The sequence below is a fragment of the Pan paniscus genome, chromosome 9 (assembly GCF_029289425.2).
Source record: "Pan paniscus chromosome 9, NHGRI_mPanPan1-v2.0_pri, whole genome shotgun sequence".
Lineage (NCBI taxonomy): Eukaryota > Metazoa > Chordata > Mammalia > Primates > Hominidae > Pan > Pan paniscus.
Window position 1 is genome coordinate 63,873,690 of NC_073258.2, and position 27,087 is coordinate 63,900,776.

At 51.1% G+C, this 27,087-nt stretch overlaps 5 protein-coding genes and 1 non-coding gene across 6 annotated transcripts; 3 read left to right on the forward strand and 3 right to left on the reverse strand.

Moving 5' to 3' along the window:
* Nucleotides 1–55: 55 nt before the first annotated feature.
* On the reverse strand, nt 56–6,544 carry INTS5 (integrator complex subunit 5). The gene is made up of 2 exons (XM_003828491.5): nt 6,385–6,544; nt 56–3,205 (listed from the first exon to the last, which is right to left on the reverse strand). Exons 1-2 carry the CDS (start codon nt 6,462–6,464, stop codon nt 226–228), a joined length of 3,060 nt encoding a protein of 1,019 aa, XP_003828539.3. The 5' UTR covers nt 6,465–6,544; the 3' UTR covers nt 56–225.
* Nucleotides 6,545–15,668: 9,124 nt separating this feature from the next.
* Nucleotides 15,669–18,112, reverse strand: C9H11orf98 (chromosome 9 C11orf98 homolog). Its single transcript, XM_063608521.1, has 4 exons — nt 17,969–18,112; nt 17,687–17,811; nt 16,088–16,185; nt 15,669–16,011 (listed from the first exon to the last, which is right to left on the reverse strand). Exons 1-4 carry the CDS (start codon nt 18,005–18,007, stop codon nt 15,902–15,904), a joined length of 372 nt encoding a protein of 123 aa, XP_063464591.1. The 5' UTR covers nt 18,008–18,112; the 3' UTR covers nt 15,669–15,901.
* On the forward strand, nt 18,034–19,932 carry CSKMT (citrate synthase lysine methyltransferase). The gene is made up of 3 exons (XM_003828495.5): nt 18,034–18,170; nt 18,503–18,800; nt 19,257–19,932. The coding sequence occupies exons 2-3, from the start codon at nt 18,734–18,736 to the stop codon at nt 19,910–19,912; spliced, it is 723 nt and encodes a 240-aa protein (XP_003828543.1). The 5' UTR covers nt 18,034–18,170; nt 18,503–18,733; the 3' UTR covers nt 19,913–19,932.
* Nucleotides 18,278–18,426, forward strand: LOC112441275 (small nucleolar RNA SNORA57). Its single transcript, XR_003029212.1, has one exon. It is a non-coding gene; the product is annotated as a small nucleolar RNA SNORA57 (small nucleolar RNA).
* A 360-nt stretch (nt 19,933–20,292) lies between the features above and the next one.
* LBHD1 (LBH domain containing 1) lies at nt 20,293–23,562 on the reverse strand. The gene is made up of 3 exons (XM_063608519.1): nt 22,708–23,562; nt 22,467–22,629; nt 20,293–20,609 (listed from the first exon to the last, which is right to left on the reverse strand). Exons 1-3 carry the CDS (start codon nt 22,855–22,857, stop codon nt 20,293–20,295), a joined length of 630 nt encoding a protein of 209 aa, XP_063464589.1. The 5' UTR covers nt 22,858–23,562.
* A 767-nt stretch (nt 23,563–24,329) lies between these two features.
* On the forward strand, nt 24,330–25,202 carry LOC134731237 (ubiquinol-cytochrome-c reductase complex assembly factor 3). The gene is made up of 2 exons (XM_063608520.1): nt 24,330–24,687; nt 24,775–25,202. The coding sequence occupies exons 1-2, from the start codon at nt 24,454–24,456 to the stop codon at nt 24,934–24,936; spliced, it is 396 nt and encodes a 131-aa protein (XP_063464590.1). The 5' UTR covers nt 24,330–24,453; the 3' UTR covers nt 24,937–25,202.
* The last annotated feature ends 1,885 nt before the right edge of the window (nt 25,203–27,087 follow it).

A 27,087-nucleotide genomic window follows, 5' to 3' on the forward strand; every position in this document is an offset into this window, starting at 1 on the left:
AGCCAGGCGCTGTCAGACTTTGCACGCTCTCAGCATGACACAAGCACTGGACTGGTTTTCTCAAGTTGGCAAATTTTATTTAGAAAAAAAAAAAGTGGGAGAGAAAAAAGTGACAGCGCTCTTTAGACCAAGGACTTAGAAGAGAAACCTCCACCCTTCCGTAGCACGTTAGTCCCTTCCCTCTCTCACTGCTCAACCTCCCTGGGCTTCCAGAGCAAGAAAAGGCTACGTCCCCTGTCGAAGGAGAGTGGACGGTGAAGGTGCCTGGAAACGGCCAGAGAAAAGACCTAGGCGGTCGATGTTGCGGTGGAGGACACTGTGCAGCACAGCCAGATGGGGTCCACCCTCACCTCCACCCTCCCTGGAGAAGTCCCGAATGAAGCGACCCCGCTCTGATTGGAAGATGAACTTCTGAGGCAAGGGCCCATGCTCCCGGAGAAAACCCCAGACACTGAGCAGCAGCAGACGCACCTCGAAAGGTGCCAGTTGGCTAAATACTTCATGCATATTACCCAGGGCCGGAGGCAGGAGGCTTCCCTCAGCCATGACAGCTACTAAGGTGCAGGATGCCTCCAGGTGCCAGGGGGAGTGGGTCGTGTCAGGGTGGCGAGAGGCTTCCCAATGGCCCAAGAGGGCGGCCAGCAGCCCCCGAAGCAGCACGGAACAGTAGCACAGGGCTGGGGGTGCAGCTGCTACCAGCTTTAACAGCTCAAAGAGCAGGGGCTGTTCGCGGAAGCGCCGGCCAATGCGGAGATCCCGCTCCACGGTGGCCCGGGCGTGTTCCTCGGGGGGCCAGGCCAGCTCTGCACCAGCTGCATCGGGACACACACTCTCCACCAAGGTCACTGCCACTGCTTTGGCTGCCTCTGGACTCAAGATGGGCGCCCCCCAGCATTCCCCACATTCAGTGCCCCCTGGGGCACTGCAGCAGTGAACCAGGAGGCTGAGGAGGCTCTGGGTGTTATAGATCACTTCCTGCTGATTTCGTGACTGGACAAACTTGGGTGGCTTTAAGCCACGGCCGATGACTCCAGCATGGAAAACTGACCAAATCCCTCCAGGACCTGGCACAGCTGCAGTGTGCCTCCGGTTAGTGTCCAACAGGGAGGCAGAAGCCAAAGAAGCTGAAACAACTGAGAGAGTCTCATTGTCCCCATCTACTTCCCCACCAAACAGTTCTGTGTTGCCTCGATGTAAGGCTCCTTCAACCAGCAGCTGCAGGACAGCCTTGAGCCCAGCTGGGGATGTCTGAGACAGGCGGGTGAGAAGCTGACAGGCTGAGGCCACACCTGGGGGTCCATGCAGCCTCAGAGAGGCAAAGAAGCGGTGCACCCCAGCCCTTACCAGTCCCAGGAGCTGGGAGGGGGATAAGGCTTCAGAAGGAAAGGGACAAATGGCCAGGAGAGAGGCAGCAGCTTCAGCTACTTCCTCCTCAGGATGTAGCAGGAGAGGAGCCAGGTCAGACAGATGGGCTGAGGCAGATTCCCCAAAGTGCGCCCCTAGGGCTGCAGGGCCCTCGCCACCCTGCTGTTCCCACCCTACTAGCAGTGCCAAGTTGCGCAGGAACCGGGCCGTGAAGGGAGGCTGTAATGTCCCTGCATGCACCCGAGCCAGACAGCTTCGGAAAGCCAGGGGCAGGAGGCCAGAGAGGCTGACCACTAGCCCTGCATATAACTGGGTGGCCAAACTCAACTCTTCAGGGCTTCGGGCTCGGCTCAGCAGATGGCCCAAGGCCTCAGGTCCACAGCTAGGCCGGGTATAGACAGACAGCAGGCCCAAGAGCTGGTGCTGCCAGAGGAAGCGCTTCCGTTCCAATCGTAACGTCTCTCCACACAGCTCTCCAACATGGTTTTTGAGCGCATCTAAAAAGGGCACCGAGCGGGGAGGTGGGGGCGGGCCTAGCACCCCTTCCCCAGGAGACCCTCCCCGGTGATGAACCAGTTTTTGCAGGTGCAGCAGCAGCAGCTGGATTAGCCGGTCACAAGCCTCACGCACGGTGTCTGGCACAGCCAGGCCCTGGGTGGTAATGACCGAAGCAGGCATAGCTGTGTCCACCAGGAACTGCAGCAAGCGGTAGGCACCTGCCCCAGAGGCCTGGCTCACCAGGTGCACAGCCAGGTTCAACATGTTGTCCAGCTCCTCTCGGGGGAATCCTTGAAGGTGTTGCTGCAGCTGGCTCAGCACAGCTGGGGGCTTGAGGCAATCCACAAGCTCTCCAGAGACAGTGCCCAGCAAAGCTGGTGACATGACTGCCAGCTGCAGTAGGAAGGGAACCGTGGCCTGAAGGGAGGGGTCCCCACTGCGGCCTCCAGATCCCCCTGCCAGGCTATCATGGAACATTCGCAGGAGCTCCCGTCGGATGCTATCTCCGTGGCGGGAGGCCAGGTGACCTAGGATGCCTACAACTGAGGCAATCTTGGGCACCCGTTTCTCCGCAGGAATGGCAGGAGATCCAGGGAAGGGGTCTGTAGAGGGGGTCTGAGAAGAGCTTCCACCACTACTGCCAGCTCCACCTCCAGCCCCACCATGGACACAAAAGTCCTTAAGGCCACAGGAGAGAACCCGGGAAATGATGGTGCCAGGAAAAGAGGAGCCAATATGTGCCACAACCCAGTCAAAGTGTGGAGAATGCTGAACAGAGGTATCCAGCAAGGCATCCACACACGCATCTGGGCAGCTACCAATGAGAGCCGAGAGGCACTGCACATAGATGTCCATTAATGTACGCGTGGCCCTACAACCCATCCACAGCTGTAGCAGTTCATTAAGAGCGCCAGTAGCGTGGGGAACACGCTGGTGCTGGCCTGAGTACGTGCTGCTCAGTTGCCCCATGAGGTCAATGGACCATGCACTAATCACAGGTGCCCAGGCCTTTGGGTTGGCCCGGATAAACTCAGACAGCACCTGCTGCACTTCCTGAACCACATCCTCTAGACCAGGTCCACCAGCAGGGACATGGGAGGGTGGAGGTGGACGGAGGTGAGGTGGACCAGCCACAGGGGTTTCATCCAGGGCAGCCAGGTGGGCCCGGACACTCTCATCAAAGACACCTCTCAAGTGGTCAAGCACAGCAGCCCGAGCAGGTGGCAAAGAACGGAGCAGGAGAAGACCACAGCGAGCATGTTCCCGGGCTGAAAGTTGGTGGCCCAGAATGGGGTCTACGCCAGTCAGAAAAGCCTTGATTTCCTGGGACAGCTCCTGAGCACTACAAGGAAGCAAAAGAAACAGACTTAAGAGTGTTGTGAGATGTTAGGCAACTTACCTTTCCTGTATGAGCTTTGCCTTTTATGTTAAATAGGGATAATAAAAATACTTCCCTCATAAGATAATTTTTTTTTTTTTGAGATGGAGTCTCGCTCTGTTGTCCAGGCTGGAGTGCAGTGGCATGATCTCAGCTCACTGCAAGCTCCGCCTCCTGGGTTCACGCCATTCTCCTGCCTCAGCCTCCCGAGTAGCTGGGACTACAGGCACCCGCCACCATGCCTAGCTAATTTTTTGTATTTTTAGTACAGATGGGGTTTCACCGTGTTAGCCAGGATGGTCTCGATCTCCTGACCTCATGATCCGTCCCCCTCGGCCTCCAAAAGTGTTGGGATTACAGGCGTGAGCCACCGCGCCCGGCCTTTGTTTTGTTTTTTGAGATAGAGTCTTGCTTTGTCGCCCAGGCTGGAGTGCAGTGGCGCCACCTTGGCTCACTGCAACCTCCGCCTACTGGGTTCAAGCAATTCTCCTGCCTCAGCCTCCAGAGTAGCTGGGACTACAGGTGTGTGCCACCATACCTGGCTAATTTTTGTATTTTTAGTAGAGACAGATTTTACCATGTTGCCCAGGCTGGTCTCAAACTCCTGACCTCAAGTAATCCGCCCACTTCAGCCTCCCAAAGTGCTAGGAGTACAGGCATGAGCCACTGCTCCCGCCCTGTTTTTGTTTTTCAAGACAGGGTCTCGCTCTGTCACCCAGGCTGGAGTGCAGTGCCAAGATCACAGCTCACTGCAGTCTCGAACTCCCAGACTCAAAGCATCCTCCCATCTCAGCCTCCTGAGTAGCTGCAACTTCAAGCACATGCCACGACACCCAGCTAACTTTTTAACCTTTTTATAGAAATGAGGTCTGGCTATGTTCCACAGGCTGGTTTCATGGCCTCAAGCAGTTTGCCCACCTTAGCCTCCCAAAGTGCTGGCATTACAGGTGTGAGGCACCATGCCTGGTTGAGAATGTTTATAAAGCACTTAAGTTCTGCAGAAGGATGGCCTGAGGGAAAAAAAAGCACTTAGGTTCCATACCAGATTCACACTAATCACTCAATAAAAGCTATGTTTCTTTCTCCCCCCGCCCCGAGACGGAGTCTCGCTCTGCCGCCCAGGCTGGAGTGCAGTGGTGCCATCTCCACTCACTGCAAGCTCCACCTCCTGGGTTCACGCCATTCTCCTGCCTCAGCCTCTCGAGTAGTTGGGACTACAGGCGCCCGCCACCACGCCCGGCTAATATTTTTTTTTGTATTTTTAGTAGAGACGGGGTTTCACCGTGTTAGCCAGGATGGTCTCGATCTCCTGACCTTGTGATCCTCCCGCCTCGGCCTCCCAAAGTGCTGGGATTACAGGCGTGAGCCACGTGCCCGGCCAAAACTATGTTTCTTTCAATGACAACAGTAATAATATCAGCAATAGATAACTCTTAGAATATATCAGGTACTCTTTTAAGTACTTTGCGTGTATTATTTCAATCCTGACAACAGTTCAATAAGTTAGGTACTATTATGATCCCATTTTACAGACAAATCAAGGCTGACTTCAGTGGCTCACGCCTATAATCCCAGCACTTTGGGAGGCCAAGGCTGGTGGATCGCTTGAGCGCAAGAGTTCAAGACCAGTCTGAGGAACATAGTGAAACCCCATCTCTACAAAAAAAATAATAATAATAATTAGCCAGGCATGGTGGCATGTGCCTGCGGTCCCACCTACTGGGGAGGTTGAGGCAGAAGGATCACTTGAGCCCTGGAAGCAGGGCTGCAGTGAGCCAAAATCACACCACTGCACCCCAGACTGTGTGCGCCGTCAAAAAAAAGAACGAAATCAAGGTTAAGCAATCAGACTATATGCGCCAAGAGTGTAGGAACCATTTCTGTGCTCTTCAACACTGAATCCACTTCTATTGAAGTACACAGTATATGGAAGGTAGTCAATAAATATTTGTTGAATTGACTATATTTGTGTTTCTATAATATCTGCTTTAAAAACATTTCCAGGCTGGCTGAGGTGCCTCACGTCTGTAATCCTAGCACTTTGGGAGGCCAAGGAGGGTGGATCACTTGAGGTCAGAAGATCGAAACCAGCCTGGCCAACAGGGTGAAACCTCATCTCTATTAAAAATACAAAAAAAAAAAAAAAAATAGCCAGGCATGGTGTAATCCCAGCTACTCAGGAGGCTGAGGCATGAGAATCGCTTGAACCCAGGAGGCGAAGGTTGCAGTAAGCCGAGATCACGCCACTGCACTCCAGCCTGGGAGTCAGGGCGACCATCTCAAAAAAAAAAAAAAAAAAAAAAAAAAACACCTTTCCACTTTATCACCTTCTACCACCACCCCCGCCCCGCCCCATCCCACAACACAAGCACCTTGAAATCTCTTAATGGGAAAAAAAAAAAATTGTAAGCACCTTATTAAGGGCTCTCCCTCCTAACATCTGTTTCTTCCCATATTCTGCAAAATCTTAGTCACCTACCACCACATCAACCACCACCACCTACTCAGCACCCTCAATGTGCTTGGACATCAGGGTGTCCCAGGGCACAGAGTAATAATGCTTTTCAACCCTTTCCCTCCTAAAACATATATGGGTTCAGTCTCAGAGGTTCAGAAGCCAATGTCATGGGAGGTGGCAAATCCCCTTTCTCTTATCGCCTTTTCTGTCAAAGAAGACAGCATCCTCTAGGTGCTGATAAGGCTCTAACAGTGCCATTCCTCTGTTTCCTCCAAAAAACACCCTAATATAAGGGAATATCTCAGCCGGACTGCATTCTGTTTCTGGGCCTGGGGTCTCAGGGAGTCTCTATGAAGTCAGGACCCTGGGTTTCCTAGGGTCAAAAATGGCCCGGGCAGCTGGGTTCCCAAGAGTTCTGATACCCCCGACTCTTGGGAGAGGAAGCCCGGGGTCGAGGGTAGTTAGGCATTGGAGTCTAGCGAGAGGCAGGCCCGAGGTCGGGAGGGCGGGCACTGGAGCCCTGAGTTTTGGTGAAGCAGTCCCTGAGTTCTGGGAGGACCTGACCAAGAATCTCTCTGAGAACCCTGACGTGAGTTCTCGAGGTAGGATCCGGGTTTCTACCGAGAAGGCTAGGGATAGGCGCGGGGCCGCGCGGTGGGGGGAAGGTGCCAAGGGCTCTAACTACCTGAGAGGCGCGGGACCGTGGGTGGCCGGGGCAGGCCCAGGTGGCCCTGGGGCCCCGGGAGGGTCGCACAGCGCGGACATCCCGGAGCCCGAGCCGAACCCGAGGCGCGAGCGGCGGAGCGCAGGCGGCGCATGCGCGCTGACAGGAAACGCGAAAGGAACCAGCTACTAGGCCTCGCAGGAAAATTAATCCGGCGATGTCCTCGACCCTCTTACATTAGTTCCGCACCCTGTCGGAGTCCCAGAGCATAATCCCGGGACGATGATAGCAGGAAGCCGATTCGCCCTATATGCAACCACTTTATTCAAAAGCCTATTGACGTACAGACTAGGCCGGGCGCGGTGGCTCACGCCTATAAACCCAGCACTTTGACAGCCCGAGAGGGCGGATCACCTGAGGTCAGGAGTTCAAGACCAGCCTGCCGTCTCTACTGAAAATACAAAAATTAGCCAGGCGTGGTGGCTTATGCCTGTAATCCCGATTACTCGGGAGGCTGAGGCAGGAGAATCGCTTGATCCCGGGAGGCAGAGATTGCAGTGAGCCGAGATCGCGCCACTGCACTCCAGCCTGGGCGACAGAGCAAGACTCCCAATACACACACAGAGAGAGAGAGAGAGAGAGAGACTAAAACTGGCCGCGGCCACTCACAGGGGTATTTTAATCATTTTTCCTAACGCCAAAAATACAAAATGTTCAACTCAGGACTTTAAAAAAATGAAGCATAGGAAGGTTTTTTTTTTGTTGTTGTTGTTGTTATTGTTGTTTATTTTGTGACCGTGCAGTGATAGGATCACCCCTCTCGGCAGCCCCGACCTCCTGGGCTCAAGACATCCTCCCACCTCAACGTTCTAGGTAGCTGAGATTACAGGCGTGCGCCATCACACTTGGCTACTTTTTAAATATTTTCAGAGTTAGGGATTTGCAGGTGGGTGGGGCGAGCGTCTCGCTATGTTGCCCAGTCTGATCTCAAACTCCTGTCCTCAAGTGATTCACCCACCTCAGCTTCCCAAAGCACTGGGATTTCAGGAGTAAGCCACCACACCCAGCCAGTCTCTCTTTGTTTTTGTTTTGTTTTGTTTCGTTTTCCTTTTGAGACAGAGTCTCACTCCCTCACCCAGGCTGGAGTGCAGTGGTGAGATCTGAGCTCACTGCAACCTCCACTTTCCAGATTCAGGAGATTCTCCTGCCTCAGCCTCCCAAGTAGCTGGTACTATAGGCATCCACTACCAAATCTGGCTAATTTTTTTATTTTTATAGAGACAACGTTTTCCCCTGTCCGCCAATCTGGTCTCAAACTCCTGACCTCAAGTGATCCATCCACCTCAGCCTCCCAAAATGCTGGGATTACAGGCAAGAGCCACCGCACCCAGGCTTTTTTTAAAATCTCATTCTGTCGCCCAGGCTGGAGTGCAGTCTCGTCTCTGCAACCTCCACCTCCCAGGTTCAAGCAATTCTCCTGCCTCAGCCTCCCAAGTAGCTGGGACTACAAGCATGTGCCACCACGCCCAGCTAATTGGAGACATGTTGGCCAGGCTGGTCTCAAACTCCTGACCTCAGGTGATCCGCCCGCCTCAGCCTCCCAAAGTGCTGGGATTACAGGTGTTAGCCACTGCACCCCTCCTACAAAAATACTTTTACAAGAGAGAGAGAGAAAAGGGAAGAGAGAAAGCAGAAAAGAGATGGAAAGAAGAGAAAACTCATAAAAGAAAAAGAAAAACTAAGAAAGAGAAGGAGGGAGAGGGAGCCCAAAACAAATTGGGCTAGCTAGCCTGAAGATGTCCTCCCAGTAGCAAGTATGAATAACAGCCTTCCATCCGTCTTCATTATTTAAGCTTCTCTCTCTCCCACAGCTTCCCAGCATAGGGACCTTCGTCTAACTCACAGCCCCACACCTGCCAGAGATAGAGCTTGCTAACTGTATAGGGAGCCAGAACACCTCATCAAGAGCCCTCACTCAAGCCAGTGTACCTAGATCAGGTTCCAGCTCTTCTACCGACTAGTTGTATACTTTACTTAACCACTCCATAACTGTTCCTTCTTCTGGAAATGAGGAGGTAATATTAATAGTACAAATACCTCAAAGGGTTGTTACGAAAATTGAAATGTGTAGTATGGTCATTGTATAGCACTTGGTGCCAGCAATGATAAGCACTAGATAAGCATTAGCTATTTTTATTATGTTTATTGAATGAAACAGAAAATAAGCTGCTTGACAATAGAGACTTGGCCTATTTTGTTAAAAGCTATATCCTCGGGCTGGGCATGATGGATCATGCCTATAATCCTAGCACTTTGGGAGGCCGAGGCAGGGGGATCACAAGGTCAGGAGTTCAAGACAAGCTGGCCAACATAGTGAAACTCCGTCTCTACTAAAAATACAAAAAATTAGCTGGGCATTGTGGCGCCCACCTATAGTCCCAGCTACTCTGGAGGCTGAGGCAGGAGAATCCCTTGAAACCGGGAGGTGGAGGTTGTGATAAGCCGAGATTGCACCACTGCACTCCAGCCTGGGCAACAGAGCGAGACTCAGTCTCAAAAAAAAAAAAAAAAAAAAAAAAAATTAGCCAGCGTGGTGGTAAACACCTGTGATCCCAGCTATTCAGGAGGCTGAGGCAGGAGAATCGCCTGAACCCGGGAGGTGGAGGTTACAGTGAGCTGAGACTGCACCACTGCACTCCAGCCTGGGCAACAGAGCAAGACTCCGTCTTAAACAAAACAAACAAAAAAACAGAACCTACTACATGCCAGGCAGACACTGTTATAGGTGATGAGGATATAGCAGGTTTTGTTGTTGTTGTTGTTGTTTTTGAGACAGAGTCTCGCTCTGTCACCCAGGCCGGAGTGCAACAGAATAATCTCGGCTCACTGCAACCTCCACCTCCTAGGTTCAGGCGATTCTCCTGTCTCAGCCTCCTGAGTAGATGGGATTCCTAGCGCCCGCCACCACACCTGGCTAATTTTTATATTTTTTAGTAGAGACGGGGTTTCACCATGTTGGCTAGGCTGGTCCTGAACTCCTGACCTCAGATAATCCACCCACCTGGGCCTCCCAAAGTGCTGGGATTACAGGCCTGAGCCACTGCGCCCAGCCCTCATGCATGATTTTGTGTTTGTTCTTAAATTTTACTTACTTAAATTTTCTTAATTCGAGATGTTCCCCAGTCTGGTCTTGAAATCCTGGCCTCAAGCAATCCTCCCACCTCAGCCTCCCAAAGTGCTAGAATTATAGGCATAAGCCACAGTGCCCTGTCTGTTCTTACATTTTAGAATTTCAATCATTTACAGTGTTTCTACCACCTATTACCAAGCATCATTCTAGGACGGTAAATCTGAGGCAATTTCTACCCCTAGCTCTGCCTCAAACTTGGACCCAACACTTCCCTTCTCAGGGCCTCAGATCTGTGAAAGGAAGCTTTTGAACCAGATGAATTCTTCCAGCTGTGAGACTAGAATGTATTTCTTGACCTTAGAGATTGCATAATCTAAGGGTGTTCATTTTGGAGTTGGACAGATCTGGATTCCTATCTGCCATTTATTAGTAAAATAACCCTGAGCAAGTGACCCAGCTGTTTGGAAACTGTTTCCTTGTCTGTGAAACGAGCATGACACCTCCATCTCACACACTTTGTGAAGGTCACTTGAGATAATTTATGTAGAGCTTAGCGTAAATGCTAGATACAGAAACTCCTCTTTGAATGACAACAGTGACAAGAGGAAGTTTGAAGGACTCTGGAATTAGACTGCCCGGACCCAAGTGCTTCTATCATTTTCTAGCTAGTTACCACGGGCAAGTTTTTCTGTACCTTGATTTTGCCTCTCTAAAATGGGGATAGTGGCAAGGCGAGGTGGTTCACACCTGTAATCCCAGCACTTTGGGAGTCTGAGGAGAGCGGATCACTTGAGGTCGGGAGTTCAAGACCAGCCTGGCCACGTGGTGAAAACCTGTCTCTACTAAAAATACAAATAATTAGCTGAGCATGGTGGCGGGTGTCTGTAATCCCAGCTACTTGGAAGGTTGAAGCAGGAGAATCGCTTGAACCCAGGAGGCGGAGGTTAGAGTGAGCCGAGATCTCACCACTGCACTCCAGCCTGGATGACAGAGCGAAACTCCGGCTCAAAAAAAAAGAAAAGAAATTTTAAGTTGGGCCGGGCGCAGTGGTTCATACCTGTAATCCCAGCACTTTGGGAGGACAAGGCGGGCAGATCACCTGAGGTTGGGAGTTCGAGACCAGCCTGACCAACATGAAGAAACCCCGTCTCTACTAAAAATACAAAATTAGCTGGGTGTGGTGGCACATGCCTGTAATCCCAGCTACTAGGTAGGCTGAGGCAGGAGAATCGCTTCAACCTGGGAGGCGGAGGTTGCGGTGAGCCGAGATCGTGCCATTGAACTCCAGCCTCGGCAACAAGAGCAAAACTCTGTCTCAAAAAAAAGAAGAAATTATAAGTTGGGAACAGGGGATTACTGATGGTTGGAGCTGGGCAATGAGTAATATTTTCATATTTTGTCTACTTTTGTAAATGTTTGAGATTTTTCTATAATAAAAAGCAAAATACAGCTAGAAGAAACAACTTTAATACTTCTCATTATACTTAGAATAAAATTCATATTCCCTACTGGCCCTACTTTTCTTTTTCTTTTTCTTTTCTTTTTTTTTTTTTTTTTGAGACGGAGTCTCGCTCTGTCGCCCAGGCTGGAGTGCAGTGGCGCGATCTCGGCTCACTGCAAGCTCCGCCTCCCGGATTCACGCCATTCTCCTGCCTCAGCCTCCCGAGTAGCTGGGACTACAGGCGCCCGCCACCGCGCCCGGCTAATTTTTTGTATTTTTAGTAGAGACGGGTTTTCACCGTGTTAGCCAGGATGGTCTCAATCTCCTGACTTCGCGATCCGCCCGCCTCGGCCTCCCAAAGTGCTGGTATTACAGGCGAGAGCTACACTCAACTTCTAACAGTTCCTAGAACACAGTAAGTTCCTTTTCCCTGTTAGGCACAGAGAGAACAAAACTATGAAGGATTGAGCATGCCAAGCCGTTGAAAATGTCTTTCTTTCTCTTTCCTATCTCCTCCTCTCCTTTCCTTACTGCATCTGAACACAGTTCAATTTCTTTTCGTTTTTTTTTTTTTTTTGAGATGGAGTCTTGCTCTGTCTCCCAGTGCAGTGGCCCAATCTCGGCTCACTGCAAGCTCCGCCTCCTGGGTTCACACCATTCTCCTGCCTCAGCCTCCCAAGCAGCTGGGACTACAGGCGGCCGCCACCACGCCCGGCTAATTTTTTTGTACTTTTAGTAGAGACGGGGTTTCACCGTGTTAGGCAGGATGGTCTCGATCTCTTGACTTCGTGATTCGCCAGCCTCGGCCTCCCAAAGTGCTGGGATTACAGGCTTCAGCCACCGCGCCCGGCCTTCGTTTTTTTCGTGTTTTTTTTTTTTTTTTTTTTTTTTTTTTTTTTTTTTTGAGACAGAGTCTCGCTCTGTCGCCCAGGTTGGAGTGCAGTGGCACAATCTTGGCTCACTGCAACCTCTGCCTTCCAGGTTCAAGCGATTCTCCTGCCTCAGCCTCCTAAGTAGCTGAAACTACAGATATGTGCTGCCACACCCAGCTAGTTTTAGTATTGTTAGTAGAGACAGGGTTTCATCATGTTGGCCAGGCTGCTCTAAAACTCCTGACCCCAAGTGATCCGCCCACCTCAGCCTCCCAAAGTGCTGGGATTACAGGCGTGAGCCATCACAACCGGCCAGTTCAATGTCAAAAGAATACTTTTCCTGTGTTTAAAACTGGACATTAGCCGGGCGTGGTGGCTCATGCCTGTAATCCCAACACTTTGGGAGACCGATGCAGGTGGATCATTTGAGCCCAGGAGTTGGAGGCCAGCCTAGGCAAAATGGCGAAGCCATGTCTACAAAAAATAAAAAATGGCCAGGCACGGTGGCTCACACCTGTAATCCCAGCACTTTGGGAGGCCGAAGCAGGCGGATCACGAAGTCAGGAGTTTGAGACCATCCTGTCTCTACTAAAACCCTGTCTCTACTAAAGATTAAAAAAACTTAGCCGGGCATGGTGGCGCATGCCTGTAATCCCTGCTACTCGAGAGGCTGAGACAGGAGAATCGCTCTAACCCGGGAGGCGGAGGTTGCAGTGAGCCGAGATCATGCCATTGCATTCCAGCCTGGGCAACAGGGCAAGACTCCGTCTCAAAAAAAAAATAAGGCCAGGCGCAGTGGCTCACGCCTGTAATCCCAGCACTTTGGGAGACCAAGGCCGGCAGATCACAAGGTCAGGAGATTGAGACCATCCTGGCTAACATGGTGCAAACCCATCTCTACTGAAAATACAAAAACTTAGCTGGGCGTGGTGGCGTGCACCTGTAATCCCAGCTATTCGGGAGGCTGAGGCAGGAGAATCGCTTGAACCTGGGAGGCGGAGGTTGCAGTGAGCCGAGATTGCGCCACTGCACTACAGCCTGGGTGACAGAGCAACACTCTGTCTCAAAATAAATAAATAAATAAATAAATAAATAAATAAATAAATAACTTTGCTGGCCATGATGGCATGCGCCTGTAGTCCCAGCTACTGGGAAGACTGAGGCGGGAGAATGGCGTGAACCCAGGAGGCGGAGCTTGCAGTGAGCTGAGATTGCGCCACTGCACTCCAGCCTGGGGGACAGAGCGAGACTCAAAAAAAAAAAAAAGAAAAGAAAACAAACAAAAACCACTGAACATTAAGTGAAATATTGCACAGGGAAAACAACTGGACATAATAATTTTTTACTAGTGAAATTGCTGACTCCAAGTTCTTAGGCAGGGAAAGTAATAGGTGAGTCTGGAATATATTATTGTGCCAGAAAGCAATGAAGTGCTCAAATACTGTGGTTGTGTCATAAGGACTTAGGGACCAACTTGAAGAAGCTATTATTTGCCAAACTTGTCATAATTTCAGCATGAAAAAGTGTTAGCAATAAATTGTAACATTGGAAAAAATCTGTAAATTCATAGTGATAATAAAAAAGGGGCAGGGCTCTTTTTTGTTGCTGAAGTCTTGCTCTGTCACCCAGGCTGGAGTGCAGTGGCACGATCTCGGCTCACTGCAACTTCCCCCTCCCGGGTTCAAGTGATTCTTCTGCCTCAGCCTCCCGAGTATCTGGGACTACAGGTGCAGGCCACCACACCTGACTAATTTTTTTATTTTCAGTAGAGATGGGGTTTCACCATGTTGGACAGGCTGGTCTTGAACTCCTGACCTCAGGTGATCCCCTGGCCTCAGCTGCCCATAGTGCTGGGATTACAGGAGTGAACCACCATGCATGGCCTGGGCTCTTCTTTATAGAATGTCATAGGAATATGAATGAATGAATGAATGAATGACAGTATTGGAAAATCACCATTTTGTAACACAGTAATAACTAATTCAGGTAATGATCATCATGGCTACTAAACCATTGGGTGGGCCAGGCACAGTGGCTCACACCTGTAATCCCAACACTTTGGGAAGCCGAGGTGAGTGGATCATTTGAGGTCAGGAGTTCAAGACCAGCCTGGCCAATATGGTGAAACTCCGCCTCTACTAAAAATACAGAAAAATAGCCGGTGCAGTGGCTCACGCCTGTAATCCCAGCACTTTGGGAGGCTGAGGTGGGCAGATCACCTGAGGTCAGAGTTCGAGACCATCCTGGCCAACATGGTGAAACCCTGTCTCTACTAAAAATACAAAAATTAGGTGGGCGTGGTGGCAGGTGCCTGTAGTCCCAGCTACTCAGGAGGCTGAGGCAGGAATATCCCTTGAACATTGGAGGCGGAGGTTACAGTGAGTCAAGATCGCGCCACTGCACTCCAGCCTGGCGACAGAGCAAGACTCTGTATCAAAGTAAAATAAAATAAAATAAAAATACATATTAGGTATTTAATCAATGTTAAATGTCTTAGCTGTGATTACAGTATTTTGGCTACATAGAAGGATGTCCTTAGGAGTAAGGTTTCATGTTGTCTATATTTGACTTTCAAAGGATTTCATTCAATAAGGACAAGAAAAATGCAGATACAGAAGTGTAGCACAATGTTAACAACTGGTAAATCTAAGTAGAGGGCATATACGGGGGCTCATTTTACTAATCTCTTCTCTTTACTGAAAGTTTTTTTTTTATTATTATTACACCAGTAATCCCAGCACTTTGGGAGGTTAAGGTGGGTGGATCGCTTGAGTCCAGGGGTTTGAGACCAGCCTGGGTAAAACTCCATTTCTACAGAAAATTTTTTAAAATTAGTCAGGGGTGGCCGGGCACGGTGGCTCACACCTGTAGTCCCAGCACTTTTAGAGGCCGACGTGGGAAGATCACAGGGTCAGGAGTTCAAGATCAGCCTGGCCAACATACTGCAACCCTGTCTCTACTAAAAAATACAAAAAATAAGCCAGGCCTGGTGGCAGGTGCCTGTAATCCCAGCTACTCAGGAGGCTGAGGCAGGAGAATTGCTTGAACCCGGGAGGCAGAGGTTGCAGTGAGCTGAGATTATGCCATTGCACTCCAGCCTGGGCTACAGTGTGAGACTCTGTCTCAAAAAAAAAATTAAAATAAAATAAATAAATATATATATATAAATTAAAATGAAAATATAATGCAGCAAAAGAAGTAAGACAGAAGAGGTAAGGTGTCTTGCCTACCTTAGTCACACAGAGGCAGTGGCAGAACTGGTATCAGGACCTTTACCTCTGCTATCCCTACAATTATCTATCTATATTTTTCGAGACAATGGCTCACTCTGTTGCCCAGGCTGGAGTGCAGTGGGACCATCTTGGCTCACTGTAACTTCAACTTCTCGAATAACCTGTATCTTTGTCATAAATGGAAAGTTAGAGTATCACTCACTAAGGAGACAGATGAGATCACAGCACACTATAGCCTTGAGTTCCTGGCCTCAAGCAATACCCCGGTAGGCAATCTCCGCCTCCGGGGTTCAAGCGATTCTCCTGCCTCAGCCTCCAAGTAGCTGGGATTACAGGCGTGCACCACCACGCCCGGCTAATTTTTTGTATTTTTAGTAGAAACAGGGTTAGCCAGGCTGGTCTCGAACTTGTGACCTCAGGTGATCCACCTGCCTCGGCCTCCCAAAGTGCTGGGATTATAGGCGTGAGCCACTGCACCCGGCCAGGCACCACCACTCTTGAGGGCAGAGGCTGGCATCTTGTTGCATTTGCACAAGGAAGCTGTGGGTACTGCTTCCTCACTGTCTTGTTTCCATACTCCCCAATCTTTTCATGACCCATCCCCATTCCTACATTTAATCACACACATCTCAGAGTGCTAGGGCTTTATTACAAATGGAGTTGACTGCTAGAGAGGCCCTTCTCCAATCTTTCTTCTATACCTTCTTCCCTTCCAAAGACATCCCTCTAGGGGAGGTCAGTAGGCCATTAGGTAGGAGGAAATCTGGAGAGTGAAAAGGGGCCTTGCTTTTGTCAAAGTCCTCTGAAACAACCACTGAGTCTGAAGGCTGGCTCCAGTTGAGAATCTTCTAGTGGAAGAGGTTTAGCTCTCATCTTCAAGGTCCTTCATTTCTACATCCTGGGGGGCTTTTGTCTTCTTTTGCCTTTTGAGCTGTGGTTCACTAGTCCTGGCTGGCTTTGAAGGGGCTTCCACTGAGTAAAGGGAAGAAGGAAGTATTAACCCAAATAAATCCAGGATTCCCCTCACCCACCTCTGTCCCAGCCTCACCTTCCATAGCTGTCTTCTCTTTCTGGGCAAGCCGGATCTGCTGGAGGAGTTTTCTGCGCTTCTTCCCTGACAGCGTAATGTTGGCACGTGCACTGGACCTGATGGGTAAGTGGAAATAAAGAGAGCTAGGTTAACCTGAACCAACTGAGGTCACACAAATAGTTCTGGCTATAGAAAAAGTATTAAATAGGCTGGGCGCAGTGGCTCACGCCTGTAATCCCAGCACTTTGGGAGGCCGAGGCGGCTGGATCACGAGGTCAGGAGATCGAGACCACGGTGAAACCTTGTCTCTACTAAAAATACAAAACATTAGCTGGGCGCAGTGGCGGGCGCCTGTAGTCCCAGCTACTCGGGAGGCTGAGGCAGGAGAATGGCGTGAACCCAGAAGGCGGAGCTTGCAGTGAGCCGAGATCGCGCCACTGCACTCCAGCCTGGGCGACAAAGCGAGACTCCGTCTCAAAAAAAAAAAAAAAAAAGGAAAAGTATTAAATAAATATAATATAAATAGTAATAGAAACCCTAAATATTTACATTGAAGAAGCTAATGAAAGGACATAGATCGGGGGCGGTGGCTTATGCCTGTAATCCCAACACTTTGGGAGGCTGAGGTGGGCGGATCACCTGAGGTCAGGAGTTCAAGACCAGCCTGGCCAACATGGTGAAACCCCGTCTCTACTAAAAATACAAAAATTAGCCGGGTGCAGTGGGGAGCGCCTGTAATCCCAGCTACTCGGGAGGCTGAGGCAAGAGAATAGCTTAAACCCAGGAGGCAGGGGTTGCAGTGAGCCGAGATCATGCCACTTCACTCCAGCCTGGGCAACAGAGGGAGACTCTGTCTCAAAAAAGAGGAAAAAAAAAAAAAAAGGACACAGAAAGTAATTAATGGGATGGGAACTCTTCCTCAAGACACAGGAGGCCTTGAAACTTACAAGTGAAATCCTATGAGTGCCTTTGGGAAAATTCTTCGAGTTTTATGCGCCTATGTGTGCACTTTTCTGTATGTAAAAATAAGTTTACTTATAAAAATCTGTGTGAATGTATAACATTACTTGGAGAGTGGAGAGCCAACAGATTTCCTGATATTCTTTTTTTTTTTTTTTTTTGAGACGGAGTCTCACTCTGTGGCCCAGGCTGGAGTGCAGTGGCGTGATCTCGGCTCACTGCAACCTCCACCTCCCAGGTTCAAGCAATTCTCCTGCCTCAGCCTCCCGTGTAGCTGGGACTACAGGTGCCGGCCACAACGCCTGGCTAATTTTTGTGTTTTTAGCAAAAACGGGGTTTCACCATGTTGGTCAGGCTGGTCTCGAACTCCCGACTTCAGGTGATCCGCCCGCCTCAGCCCCCCAAAGTGCTGGGATTACAGGTGTGAGCCACCACCCCCGGCTTTCCTGAGATTCTTAACAGAATCCAAAACCCAAAGAAAGGTTGTCTGCTACAGGTATTGTGAGAGGCTATCAGAGCTTAGGAACTAACAGCCGACAGACATTCCCCGCATAAGCGTCAGTGCACAAGGTGAGCTGAGAGGTGAAGCTGCTCCGGAGCTCTGCAGGGAGGAAGACTCGGTAGAGACGACCAACAGGAAGAGGGTCTAGTACTTACGACCGCTTCTTGAGGTGGTGCCGCGTGATCAGCCCTTGGTCTATCACAGCCCCGACCACCCGGTGCCTCAGACGCCGCTCCCGATTCAACACCCGCCGGCGTTTGAACAGCTTCTTCTTCAGCTCCTGCCGGGGAGAAAGATGCGAATCAGATGGAGTGGGCTCGCCGCGACCCGGGGCCCCTCCACCAGGCAGCCCCGGCCCCCCACTGATCCCATCTCGTGCGAGATAAAAGGGCTCAGGGACGCTTGAGGAAACAAAGTCGCGGCCCCCACACAGTCACCGTTCGGGGCCGGTTGATCTTTCCCCCCGGAGCTCCCATAGTCGCGATTCCACGCCAGTTCACGGTCCGTACTTCCGCTCAGCGCCAGATCCGCGGGGCTCCGCCCCGGCCTTCCGCGGGCCAATCGCAACTCGGGGGCGGGTCCTCGGTTTATATAAAGGAGCTCCGCGGTTCGGGAAGTCTTTTGGAGGGCGATGAGCTAGTAAGTGCGGTTTTAGCTGTAGTAGCCAGATTGGGCGGCCGGGAGTGGTGGGGGTGCCGGGAGGAGTGGAGGTGCCGGGTGGAAGGCTCTAGGCGGGGTCTCAGGACCCTCCTTTTCTTGGCGGGGATCGGGCTTGTGGTACCGCTCCCCGTAATGTACGGAGGAAGAGGGAAAGGGCTCTGGCCCCCTCGGCGTCATGTCTTCGGTGCTGGCGGCTTCCCATCCGCTGGTTCTATCCTCAAGCGCCGGGACACCGGGAATCTCGGAGAAGGACAACCGAGATCCAGCTGGCTCCTCCATCGGGGTGCTCACACTTTCTCATTTGATTTCAGGTCTGCGGACGCTGTATACCCTCCTCCACTTCCCGCTGCAGCCAATAAAGGCCGTTCCTACCATAGTCTGTCCGCGTTCTTTTTTCCGAGACTGCAGAGTTCGGGGAAGCTGTACGCCGCCTTTTGCTACGCGGAATTTGCAGATCTTCCCCTGGACCTCAGGCCTCTCCGGCTGGAGTAGGGTGGACGCTTCACATAAGGTTCTCTGGTCGAACTTACCCGAATCTCCAGATGGCCGCGCTGCGTCGAATGCTCCACTTGCCGAGCCTGATGATGGGGACGTGCCGCCCCTTTGCGGGTAGGGAGGTGGGGGCAGAGTGGGGAGGGCAAGGTGGGGGCAGATTGGGGAGGGTAAGGTGGGTTCCTCGTGACTCAGGAGTGTAGTCCCTGAAATTGTGATTCTCAAACCCTACGGTGGGCCGTGCGTGGTGGCTCACGGCTGTAATGCTAACACTTTGCCAGGCCGAGGCGGGCAGATCGCTTGGCCCAGGAGTTCGAGACCAACCTAGGGCAGCATAGCGAGACCCTGTCTACAAAAAAAATTAACCGGGCACGATGGCGCCTATAGTCCTAGCTACTCAGGAGGCTGAGGTGGAGGCTTCAGTGAGCCATGATTGTGCTACTGTACTCAACCCTGGGTCACAGAGTGAGACCCTGTCTCAAAAAAAAAAAAAAAAAAAGACGCCAGTGTGTATATACGACGTTTTTGCAGTGGCGACATAGACCAAGTGACACCCTCCAACCGTGCCCACAGGCTCACTGGCTGATAGTTGCCTGGCAGACCGCTGTCTCTGGGATCGGCTGCATGCCCAGCCTCGTTTGGGCACTGTCCCCACCTTCGACTGGTTCTTTGGATACGAGGAAGTCCAGGGGCTCCTACTGCCATTGCTGCAGGAGGCACAGGCTGCCAGTCCTCTGCGAGTGCTGGATGTGGGCTGTGGGACTTCCAGCCTATGTACAGGCCTCTACACCAAATCTCCACACCCAGTGGATGTGCTGGGGGTGGACTTCTCTCCTGTGGCTGTGGCCCACATGAATAGCCTCCTGGAGGGTGGCCCAGGCCAAACACCTCTATGCCCTGGGCACCCTGCCTCAAGCCTCCACTTCATGCACGCCGATGCTCAGAACCTGGGGGCTGTGGCTTCTTCAGGCTCTTTCCAACTACTGCTGGACAAAGGCACATGGGATGCTGTTGCCCGGGGAGGTCTGCCTAGGGCTTACCAGCTTCTATCAGAATGCTTGAGGGTTCTAAACCCTCAGGGGACCCTGATTCAGTTCTCAGATGAGGACCCTGATGTGCGACTGCCCTGCCTGGAACAAGGGTCCCATGGCTGGACTGTGACTGTGCAGGAGCTAGGCCCGTTCAGGGGCATCACCTACTTTGCTTACTTGATTCAAGGCTCTCATTAAAGACATTTTAGTAGTCCTGACCCTAGTATTTCTGTGGGCAAGGAGAGGGCTGAAGAACTGTCTTTGCAAGCTATCTGGCTGCAAAGTGAGAATTTGAGTCCTGGCTTCCACATTTACTAGCTGGGTGCCATATTGCTGAATGTTTCTGTTCCCCAGTTTACTCATCTGCAGAGTGAGAATAACTTGGAGTTACGGAGATTACATACAATGATGTGCGCAATATTTAGCACAAAATGAATGCTGAAAAGAGAAGGTACAATTGGGTCATTCCCCAGTTTCAACTAACGAGCTCCTAAAAGCAGCAGACAGGAACTGAATCAAAACCCCTGCGCTGACTGACTTGTATAATCTAGTGGCCTAACCTGTAAGCCTCATTTTTGTCACCTGTAAAAGGAGATTGTAAGAGGATGGGTATAAGGAGCTTCATAAACCTGGATGAGATATTTGAGGGGGAGGGAACAATACTTACCCTCAAAGCTATTAGGAGGCAGGAGATGGGAATATTCCACAAAGCCGCTTCTACAAACACGGGAGCCTGTTGTTGAGTCCCAGAAGGGACAGTGGTTGGTGGCTTCCAGACACGCTGTGTCTTCAAGAATCCAACAAGCATCTTCTTCATCCTCGTCCTGCCCCCAGCTGAGTCCAGCGTTAAATGTTCTTAAAGGACTTCTAGGGTCCTGTGGGCTCCAAGCCCAGCCTGGGATGGAGGAAGAGAGGGGAGAAAAATATTACTGATATATTATCAAATTACAAAACTAGGCCAGGCATGCTGGCTCATATCTATAATCACAGCACTTTGGGAGGCCAAGGTGGGCAGATTGCTTGAGCCCTGGCAATAAAGTGACACCCCTAACTCTACAAAAACAAATGAGCCCGGGATAGTGGCACAGGCATGTAGTTCCAACTACTCAGGAGGCTGAGCTGGGAGGACTGCTTGAACCCTGGGAGGTCGAAGCTGCAATGGGCCATGATAAACTGCTGCACTTGAGCTAAAAATTCATTTCTGTGGTATTTTTTGCTTATAAAAAAATAGAGCAATTATATCACTAAGAGCCTAACCTCACAGCCTCAATTTTCTCATTTATAAAGGGGAAGTACCTTCATTGGGTTGTTCTGAAAATCATGAAGTAAAAGTGTTTAGCATAGTACCTGATACATAGTAAATGCTCAAAAGAACGTAGCTTCTTGGGAGGCTGAGGCGGGCAGATTGCCTGAGCTCAGGAGTTTGAGACCAGACTGGGCAATATGGTGAAACCCCATCTCTACTAAAATACAAAAAAAAAGTCGGGTGTGGTGGCCTGAACCTGTAGCCCCAGCTACTCAGGAGGCAGAGGTTGCAGTAAGCCGAGATCCTGCCACTGCACTCCAGCCTGGGCAACAGAGGGTGACTCTGTCTCAAAAAAAAAAAAAAAAAAAAAAAGTAGCTTCTGTAACAGTACACAGACGGGGCTGGGCGCGGTGGCTCACGCCTGTAATCCCAGCACTTCGAGAGGCCCAGGCAGGCAGATCACGAGGTAAGGAGATCCTGGCGAACAAAGTGAAACCCTGTCTCTACTAAAAATACAAAAAAATTAGCTGGGCGTGGTGGCGGGTGCCTGTAGTCCCAGCTACTCGGGAGGCTGAGGCAGGAGAATGGCACGAACCCAGGAGGCAGGGCTTGCAGTGAGCAGAGGTCATTGCCACTGCACTCCAGCCTGGGGGACAGAGCAAGACTCTGTCTCAAAAAAAAACACCAAAACCAAAACAAACAAACAAAGAAAACAGTACACAGAGATGAAAAAAGTCTAGAAGAGAAGGTATCGAATATGTAAACTATTTTTAGGTAGTTGGTCTTGGGGTAATTTTTTTTTTTTTTTTTTTTTGAGGCAGAATCTGGCTCTTGCCCAGGCTGGAGTGCAGTGGTGGGATCTCAGCTTACTGCAAACTCCACATCCCGGGTTCACGCCATTCTCCTGTCTCCCGAGTAGCTGGGACTACAGGCACCCGCCACCACGCCCGGCTAATTTTTTGTATTTTTAGTAGAGACGGGGTTTCACCGTGTTAGCCAGGATGGTCTCGATCTCCTGACCTTGTGATCTGCCCGCCTCAGCCTCCCAAAGTGCTGGGATTACAGGCGTGAGCCACCGCGCCCAGCCTTAATCTGTACTTTCAAAATGTTTACATTGCTGCAGGAAAAGATAAAATTACCCCAAGACTGGCCAGCTTGGGAGGCTGAGGCAGGAGAATGGCGTGAACCCGGGAGGCGGAGCTTGCAGTGAGCTGAGATCGCGCCACTGCACTCCAGCCTGGGCGACAGAGCGAGACTCAGTCTCAAAAAAAAAAAAGAAGAAAAAGAAAGTACAGATTAAAGGATGGCACCCATTCTGATACCAGAACTGCTCTCTACAATTCATCAACTTTGCCAGCTGCCTTTTCTCTCCCACATCTTCACATTTATTGAGCACCTGCTGTGTGCCTGGCACTGCTGAATGCAGGGGCCGTAACTGACTTCCATCTTGGCTCTGCCCAGAACATTCAGCTCACAGTGGCCCCCTGAATGAGCCACCTCCCTCACCTGGCTCTTCACTTTGGTCTTGGAAGAAGGCCTCAGCGTCCTCTTCCTCACCATCAGTGAGCAGCAGCAGCTCCTCATGGGGCAAATGGAGATCCCCACTCTCTTCATTCACCTCACTGGATTCCACCACAATAGACGGCAGATGGGACTTTTGAGAGAAATCCTGAATAGGGACAGCAGGGAGGTTGGGCCAAACTGGAGGGTAAGCCAGCTGCCAGACACAGGCTGAGGAAGTACTAACCTGAATGTGCTGGTGACCTTCAACCTTGCCAATTTTTCCTCTGTCCCAGAGAGGGTTGGGCAGCCTGGGACTTTCTGGATGCTGGGAGGAGCCTGGGCTATTTCTAGTCCAAAGCCCATCCTCCTTGCTTCTCCCTGGCACAAGGGCCATGGTGGTGATTCTTAGAGTGCAAGATGATTGAACTCAGAGGAGAGTACTGCTGCCCAGTGCACCCCACAAACTGTTCCTTTAATCTTCTTTGGAGCCTGGCCCCTTAAGCACCGACTGTGCTAAGCGATTATACGCTTTCAGGGGAGGGGAAAATGCCCAAGAGGTGAGATAGGATCTTTATTTCTACTTACTCCCTGGAGACACTGGGATGGCAACAAGGGTAGGAGACAAGGGCACCTGGATTAAAGCCCTGTGGGCCAAGAGTTGTGATAACCAACTTGGAATTTCCTGACTCCTATGCTTACTGATTTTTCCCAACCTGGTATGTTTGTATGTTATTTAATGAATATTTATATGGTGTTTAATCTTTGGCAGGAGCTGTTTTAATTGCTTTACATATAACTAATTTAATTATCCTAAAACTGTGAGACAAGTACTGTTGTTGTAAGCTTCATTTTCTGATGCAGAAACCGGGGCACAAGAACTTGCCTATAATCAGTCACACAGCTAAGAGGTGTTTTCTTCTGTAAAGCAGAATTCAGTATGTTACACGAATCCAGCCTTTTAGTGGTTGAAAACAAAGCAAAACAGCCGGGCGCGGTGGCTCACACCTGTAATCCCAGCACTTTGGGAGGCCGAGGTGGGCGGATTGGGCGGATCACGAGGTCAGGAGTTCGAGACCAGCCTGACTTACATGGTGAAACTCTTTCTCTACTAAAAATACAAAAAATTAGCCGGCCGTGGTGGCGGGCGCCTGTAGTCCCAGCTACTCGGGAGGCTGAGGCAGGAGAATGGCGTGAACCCGGGAGGCAGAGCTTGCAGTGAGCCGAGATCACGCCACTGCACTCCAGCTGGGCAACAGAGTGAGACTCTGTCTCAAAAAGCAAAAAAGAAAACGAAGCAAAACAAAAAGCAATACCAGCCGGGCGTGGTGGTGCACGCCTGTAATCCCAGCTATTCGGGAGGTTGAGGCAGGAGGATCGCTTGGGCCCTGGAAGTCGAGGCTTCAGTGAGCCATGATCGCGCCACTGCACTCCAGCCCTGGGCGACAGAGCGAGACCTTGTCTCCAAAAACAAACAAAACCACGCCCACACACTAACAACAACAACAAAACCAAAAAAAACCCAAACAATACCAAGTGTGTACCATGACGAGAAAAGGAATAGGTTTGTAAAATAAATGTTAAAGATAAGTAACTATTACCCATTTCTCCAACCAGTATACTTGACTTTGAGTGTTTGTTCCAGAGTTGAGGGGATGGAGAGGGATGTGTATGTGTGTAGATGCCCTCCATGCGCTGTGTTGAAAACGCGCGGGTGACTGCAGGAAACCACAGAGCACAGCTCGGGCCTCTACTGATCGGGAAACGTCGGAAGACAGAAAAATGGGCAATCATAAAACCCACGGCAACCATGAAGACACACACTCTCCCCCTAGCAATCCCACCCCGGAATTGAGGACACAGGGTCCCCGCGCTCAGCCCTTGGTGCCAGCACTTCTTGGACACCTCAACCCCCTCAGCTAAACCTGAGATCCAAGCGCTCCGGATTCCAAACGTTTCCTCGAGCAGGTCCTCTCTAGCCGGCCGCTTATCTATGGTTTCTGCTATAGGGCGCTCTAGCCTGCGCCAAGGGGTAGTGAGACCGCGCGGCAACAGCTTGCGGCTGCGGGGAGCTCCCGTGGGCGCTCCGCTGGCTGTGCAGGCGGCCATGGATTCCTTGCGGAAAATGCTGATCTCAGTCGCAATGCTGGGCGCAGGGGCTGGCGTGGGCTACGCGCTCCTCGTTATCGTGACCCCGGGAGAGCGGCGGAAGCAGGAAATGCTAAAGGTAGAAGCAACTGGTAATCCCGAGGATGGGTGGGCGGGTGGAGAGCCCCGGACTGGAGCTCCTGCGAACTCCCCTTCCTGCCCTCAGGAGATGCCACTGCAGGACCCAAGGAGCAGGGAGGAGGCGGCCAGGACCCAGCAGCTATTGCTGGCCACTCTGCAGGAGGCAGCGACCACGCAGGAGAACGTGGCCTGGAGGAAGAACTGGATGGTTGGCGGCGAAGGCGGCGCCGGCGGGAGGTCACCGTGAGACCGGACTTGCCTCCGTGGGCGCCGGACCTTGGCTCGGGCGCAGGAATCCGAGGCAGCCTTTCTCCTTCGTGGGCCCAGCGGAGAGTCCGGACCGAGATACCATGCCAGGACTCTCCGGGGTCCTGTGAGCTGCCGTCGGGTGAGCACGTTTCCCCCAAACCCTGGACTGACTGCTTTAAGGTCCGCAAGGCGGGCCAGGGCCGAGACGCGAGTCGGATGTGGTGAACTGAAAGAACCAATAAAATCATGTTCCTCCACCCAGAATGAGCCCTGCAGTCGACACCTACCAATGCTTAGAGACGCGTGGTCGGTGCTGGGGGCGCGGCCTGGAGCTGCTGCCTGTCCCACCCCACCAGAAGAGGCTGATCCCGATAGGTATCTGACCACATTTTCTTTTCTTTTCTTTTTTTTTTTTTTTTGAGACGGAGTCAGTGCCACCCAGGCTGGAGTGCAGTGGCACGATCTCGGCTCACTGCAACCTCCGCCCCTGGGTTCCAGCAATTCTGCCTCAGCTTCCCGAGTAGCCGGGATCACAAGTGCGCGCCACCAAGCCCAGCTAACTTTTGTGTTTTTAGTAGAGACAGGGTTCACCATGTTGGCTAGACTGGTCTCGAACTCCAGACCCAGGTGATCCGCCCGCCTCGGCCTCCCAAAGGGCTGGGATTACAGGCGTGAACCACCTCGCCCTGCCGCGGCCACATTTTTTCTTTTTTTTGAGATGGAGTCTTGCTCTTGTCACCCAGGCAGGAGTGCAGTGGCGCAATCTTGGCTCACTGCAACCTCTGCCTCCTGGGTTCAAGCTGTTCTCCTTACTCAGCCTCCCATGTAGCTGGGATTACAGGCGTCCGCAACCACGCCCGGCTGATATTAGTAGTTTTAGTAGAGGCGGGTTTCACCATGTGGCCAGGCTGATCTCGAACTCCTGACCTCAGGCAGTTCACCCGTCTCAGCCTCCCAAAGTGCTGGGATTAGAGGCGTGAGCCACTGCGCCCGGCCAACCACATTTTCAAAACAGGTCATGTGGTGTCAGGTTGGAGTGTACTTCCAGGGATAACCGTGGGACATTCTTGAAATCTGAACTATCCTGGGAAGTCTTGAAGTAATGGATGCCTATAGTGGACACTCAGGACTCCTGTCCTTGGAGCGAGATTGGAGGGGCATCTAGCACTTAACATATGCCACAATGCTTTCTGTGGCCATTATTTAACCTCTGGTTAAACAAGCTTAGGAGGCTGACTTACTAGTAGTAAAAGGAGTGTGCTTTGAGTCACAGATCTTGGTTCAACTCCAGCATGTTACAAACCTCAGCCCTGTTCTATGAAAGGTCATAACTACGAGGATTATTGTAAAACATTAATTTAGAAATGTAAAGTGGTCCCCAATCTCTGAATCTGGTCAGGATTTATTGGAGCTGCCACTGAGGGGATTAAATAAGTGGGGTCAAAGCCCCACAGCCTAGTCAACCAAGTTGCTCCTCTTTTGTCTATCCTGTGGTTCCCAAGCAAGACTGCAATTGAAAAAAAGGCTGCTGTTATTAAAGTCAGAACACCAAATAAAGCCTTTTTTTTTTTTGAGACAGAATTTGTGTTGTTGCCCACGCTGGAGTGCAATGGAGCGATCTCAACTCAATGCAACCTCCGCCTCCTGGGTTCAAGCGATTCTCCTGCCTCAGCCTCTCCAGTAGCTGGGACTACAGGGGTGCGCCACTATGCCAGGATAATCTTTGTATTTTTAGTAGAGACAGGGTTTCACCATGTTGGCCAGGCTGGTCTTGAACTCCTGACCTCAGGTGATCTGCCCGCCTCAACCTCCCAAAGTGCTGGGATTACAAGCATGACCCGCCATGCCTGGCCCAAATAAAGCTTTCTAACACTGGGGTGTAAACCCAGATATAAGTATTGGTGCTCTTTTCAGCTGCTGGAACACGTGTTACATGTGATCTTTACAGAGTAACTGTGGCCTTTCTCTTAGTCCAGGAAGGAGTGGAGTCAGGAGCAGTTTGACAGGACAGCAGGGTGGGGTGATCAGCAGCCAGAGGGACTATCATAGAGAAGCTCATCAGTGCTTCTTGGTTGGTTTTAAAAAGCAGAGAGAAGCGCCAACATGGTGAGGCCCTGTATCTACTAAAAATACAAAAATTAGCTGGGCA

What these genes read in the sequence shown, in the direction of transcription:
- INTS5 (XM_003828491.5), bottom strand. Translation starts at nt 6,464, where the DNA reads ATGTCCGCGCTGTGCGACCCTCCCGGGGCCCCAGGGCCACCTGGGCCT. An exon ending in CACGGTCCCGCGCCTCTCAG is followed by an intron (nt 3,206 to 6,384) that starts GTAGTTAGAGCC and finishes GCTTCCTTGTAG; the next exon opens with TGCTCAGGAGCTGTCCCAGG.
- C9H11orf98 (XM_063608521.1), bottom strand. Translation starts at nt 18,007, where the DNA reads ATGGGAGCTCCGGGGGGAAAGATCAACCGGCCCCGAACG. An exon ending in AGATCAACCGGCCCCGAACG is followed by an intron (nt 17,812 to 17,968) that starts GTGACTGTGTGG and finishes TCTCCCCGGCAG; the next exon opens with GAGCTGAAGAAGAAGCTGTT. An exon ending in AGAGAAGACAGCTATGGAAG is followed by an intron (nt 16,012 to 16,087) that starts GTGAGGCTGGGA and finishes CCCTTTACTCAG; the next exon opens with TGGAAGCCCCTTCAAAGCCA.
- CSKMT (XM_003828495.5), top strand. Translation starts at nt 18,734, where the DNA reads ATGGCCGCGCTGCGTCGAATGCTCCACTTGCCGAGCCTGATGATGGGG. An exon ending in GACGTGCCGCCCCTTTGCGG is followed by an intron (nt 18,801 to 19,256) that starts GTAGGGAGGTGG and finishes CCGTGCCCACAG; the next exon opens with GCTCACTGGCTGATAGTTGC.
- LBHD1 (XM_063608519.1), bottom strand. Translation starts at nt 22,857, where the DNA reads ATGGCCCTTGTGCCAGGGAGAAGCAAGGAGGATGGGCTTTGGACTAGA. An exon ending in AAGGTCACCAGCACATTCAG is followed by an intron (nt 22,630 to 22,707) that starts GTTAGTACTTCC and finishes GTCCCTATTCAG; the next exon opens with GATTTCTCTCAAAAGTCCCA. An exon ending in AGACCAAAGTGAAGAGCCAG is followed by an intron (nt 20,610 to 22,466) that starts GTGAGGGAGGTG and finishes CCTCCATCCCAG; the next exon opens with GCTGGGCTTGGAGCCCACAG.
- LOC134731237 (XM_063608520.1), top strand. Translation starts at nt 24,454, where the DNA reads ATGGTTTCTGCTATAGGGCGCTCTAGCCTGCGCCAAGGGGTAGTGAGA. An exon ending in GGAAGCAGGAAATGCTAAAG is followed by an intron (nt 24,688 to 24,774) that starts GTAGAAGCAACT and finishes TCCTGCCCTCAG; the next exon opens with GAGATGCCACTGCAGGACCC.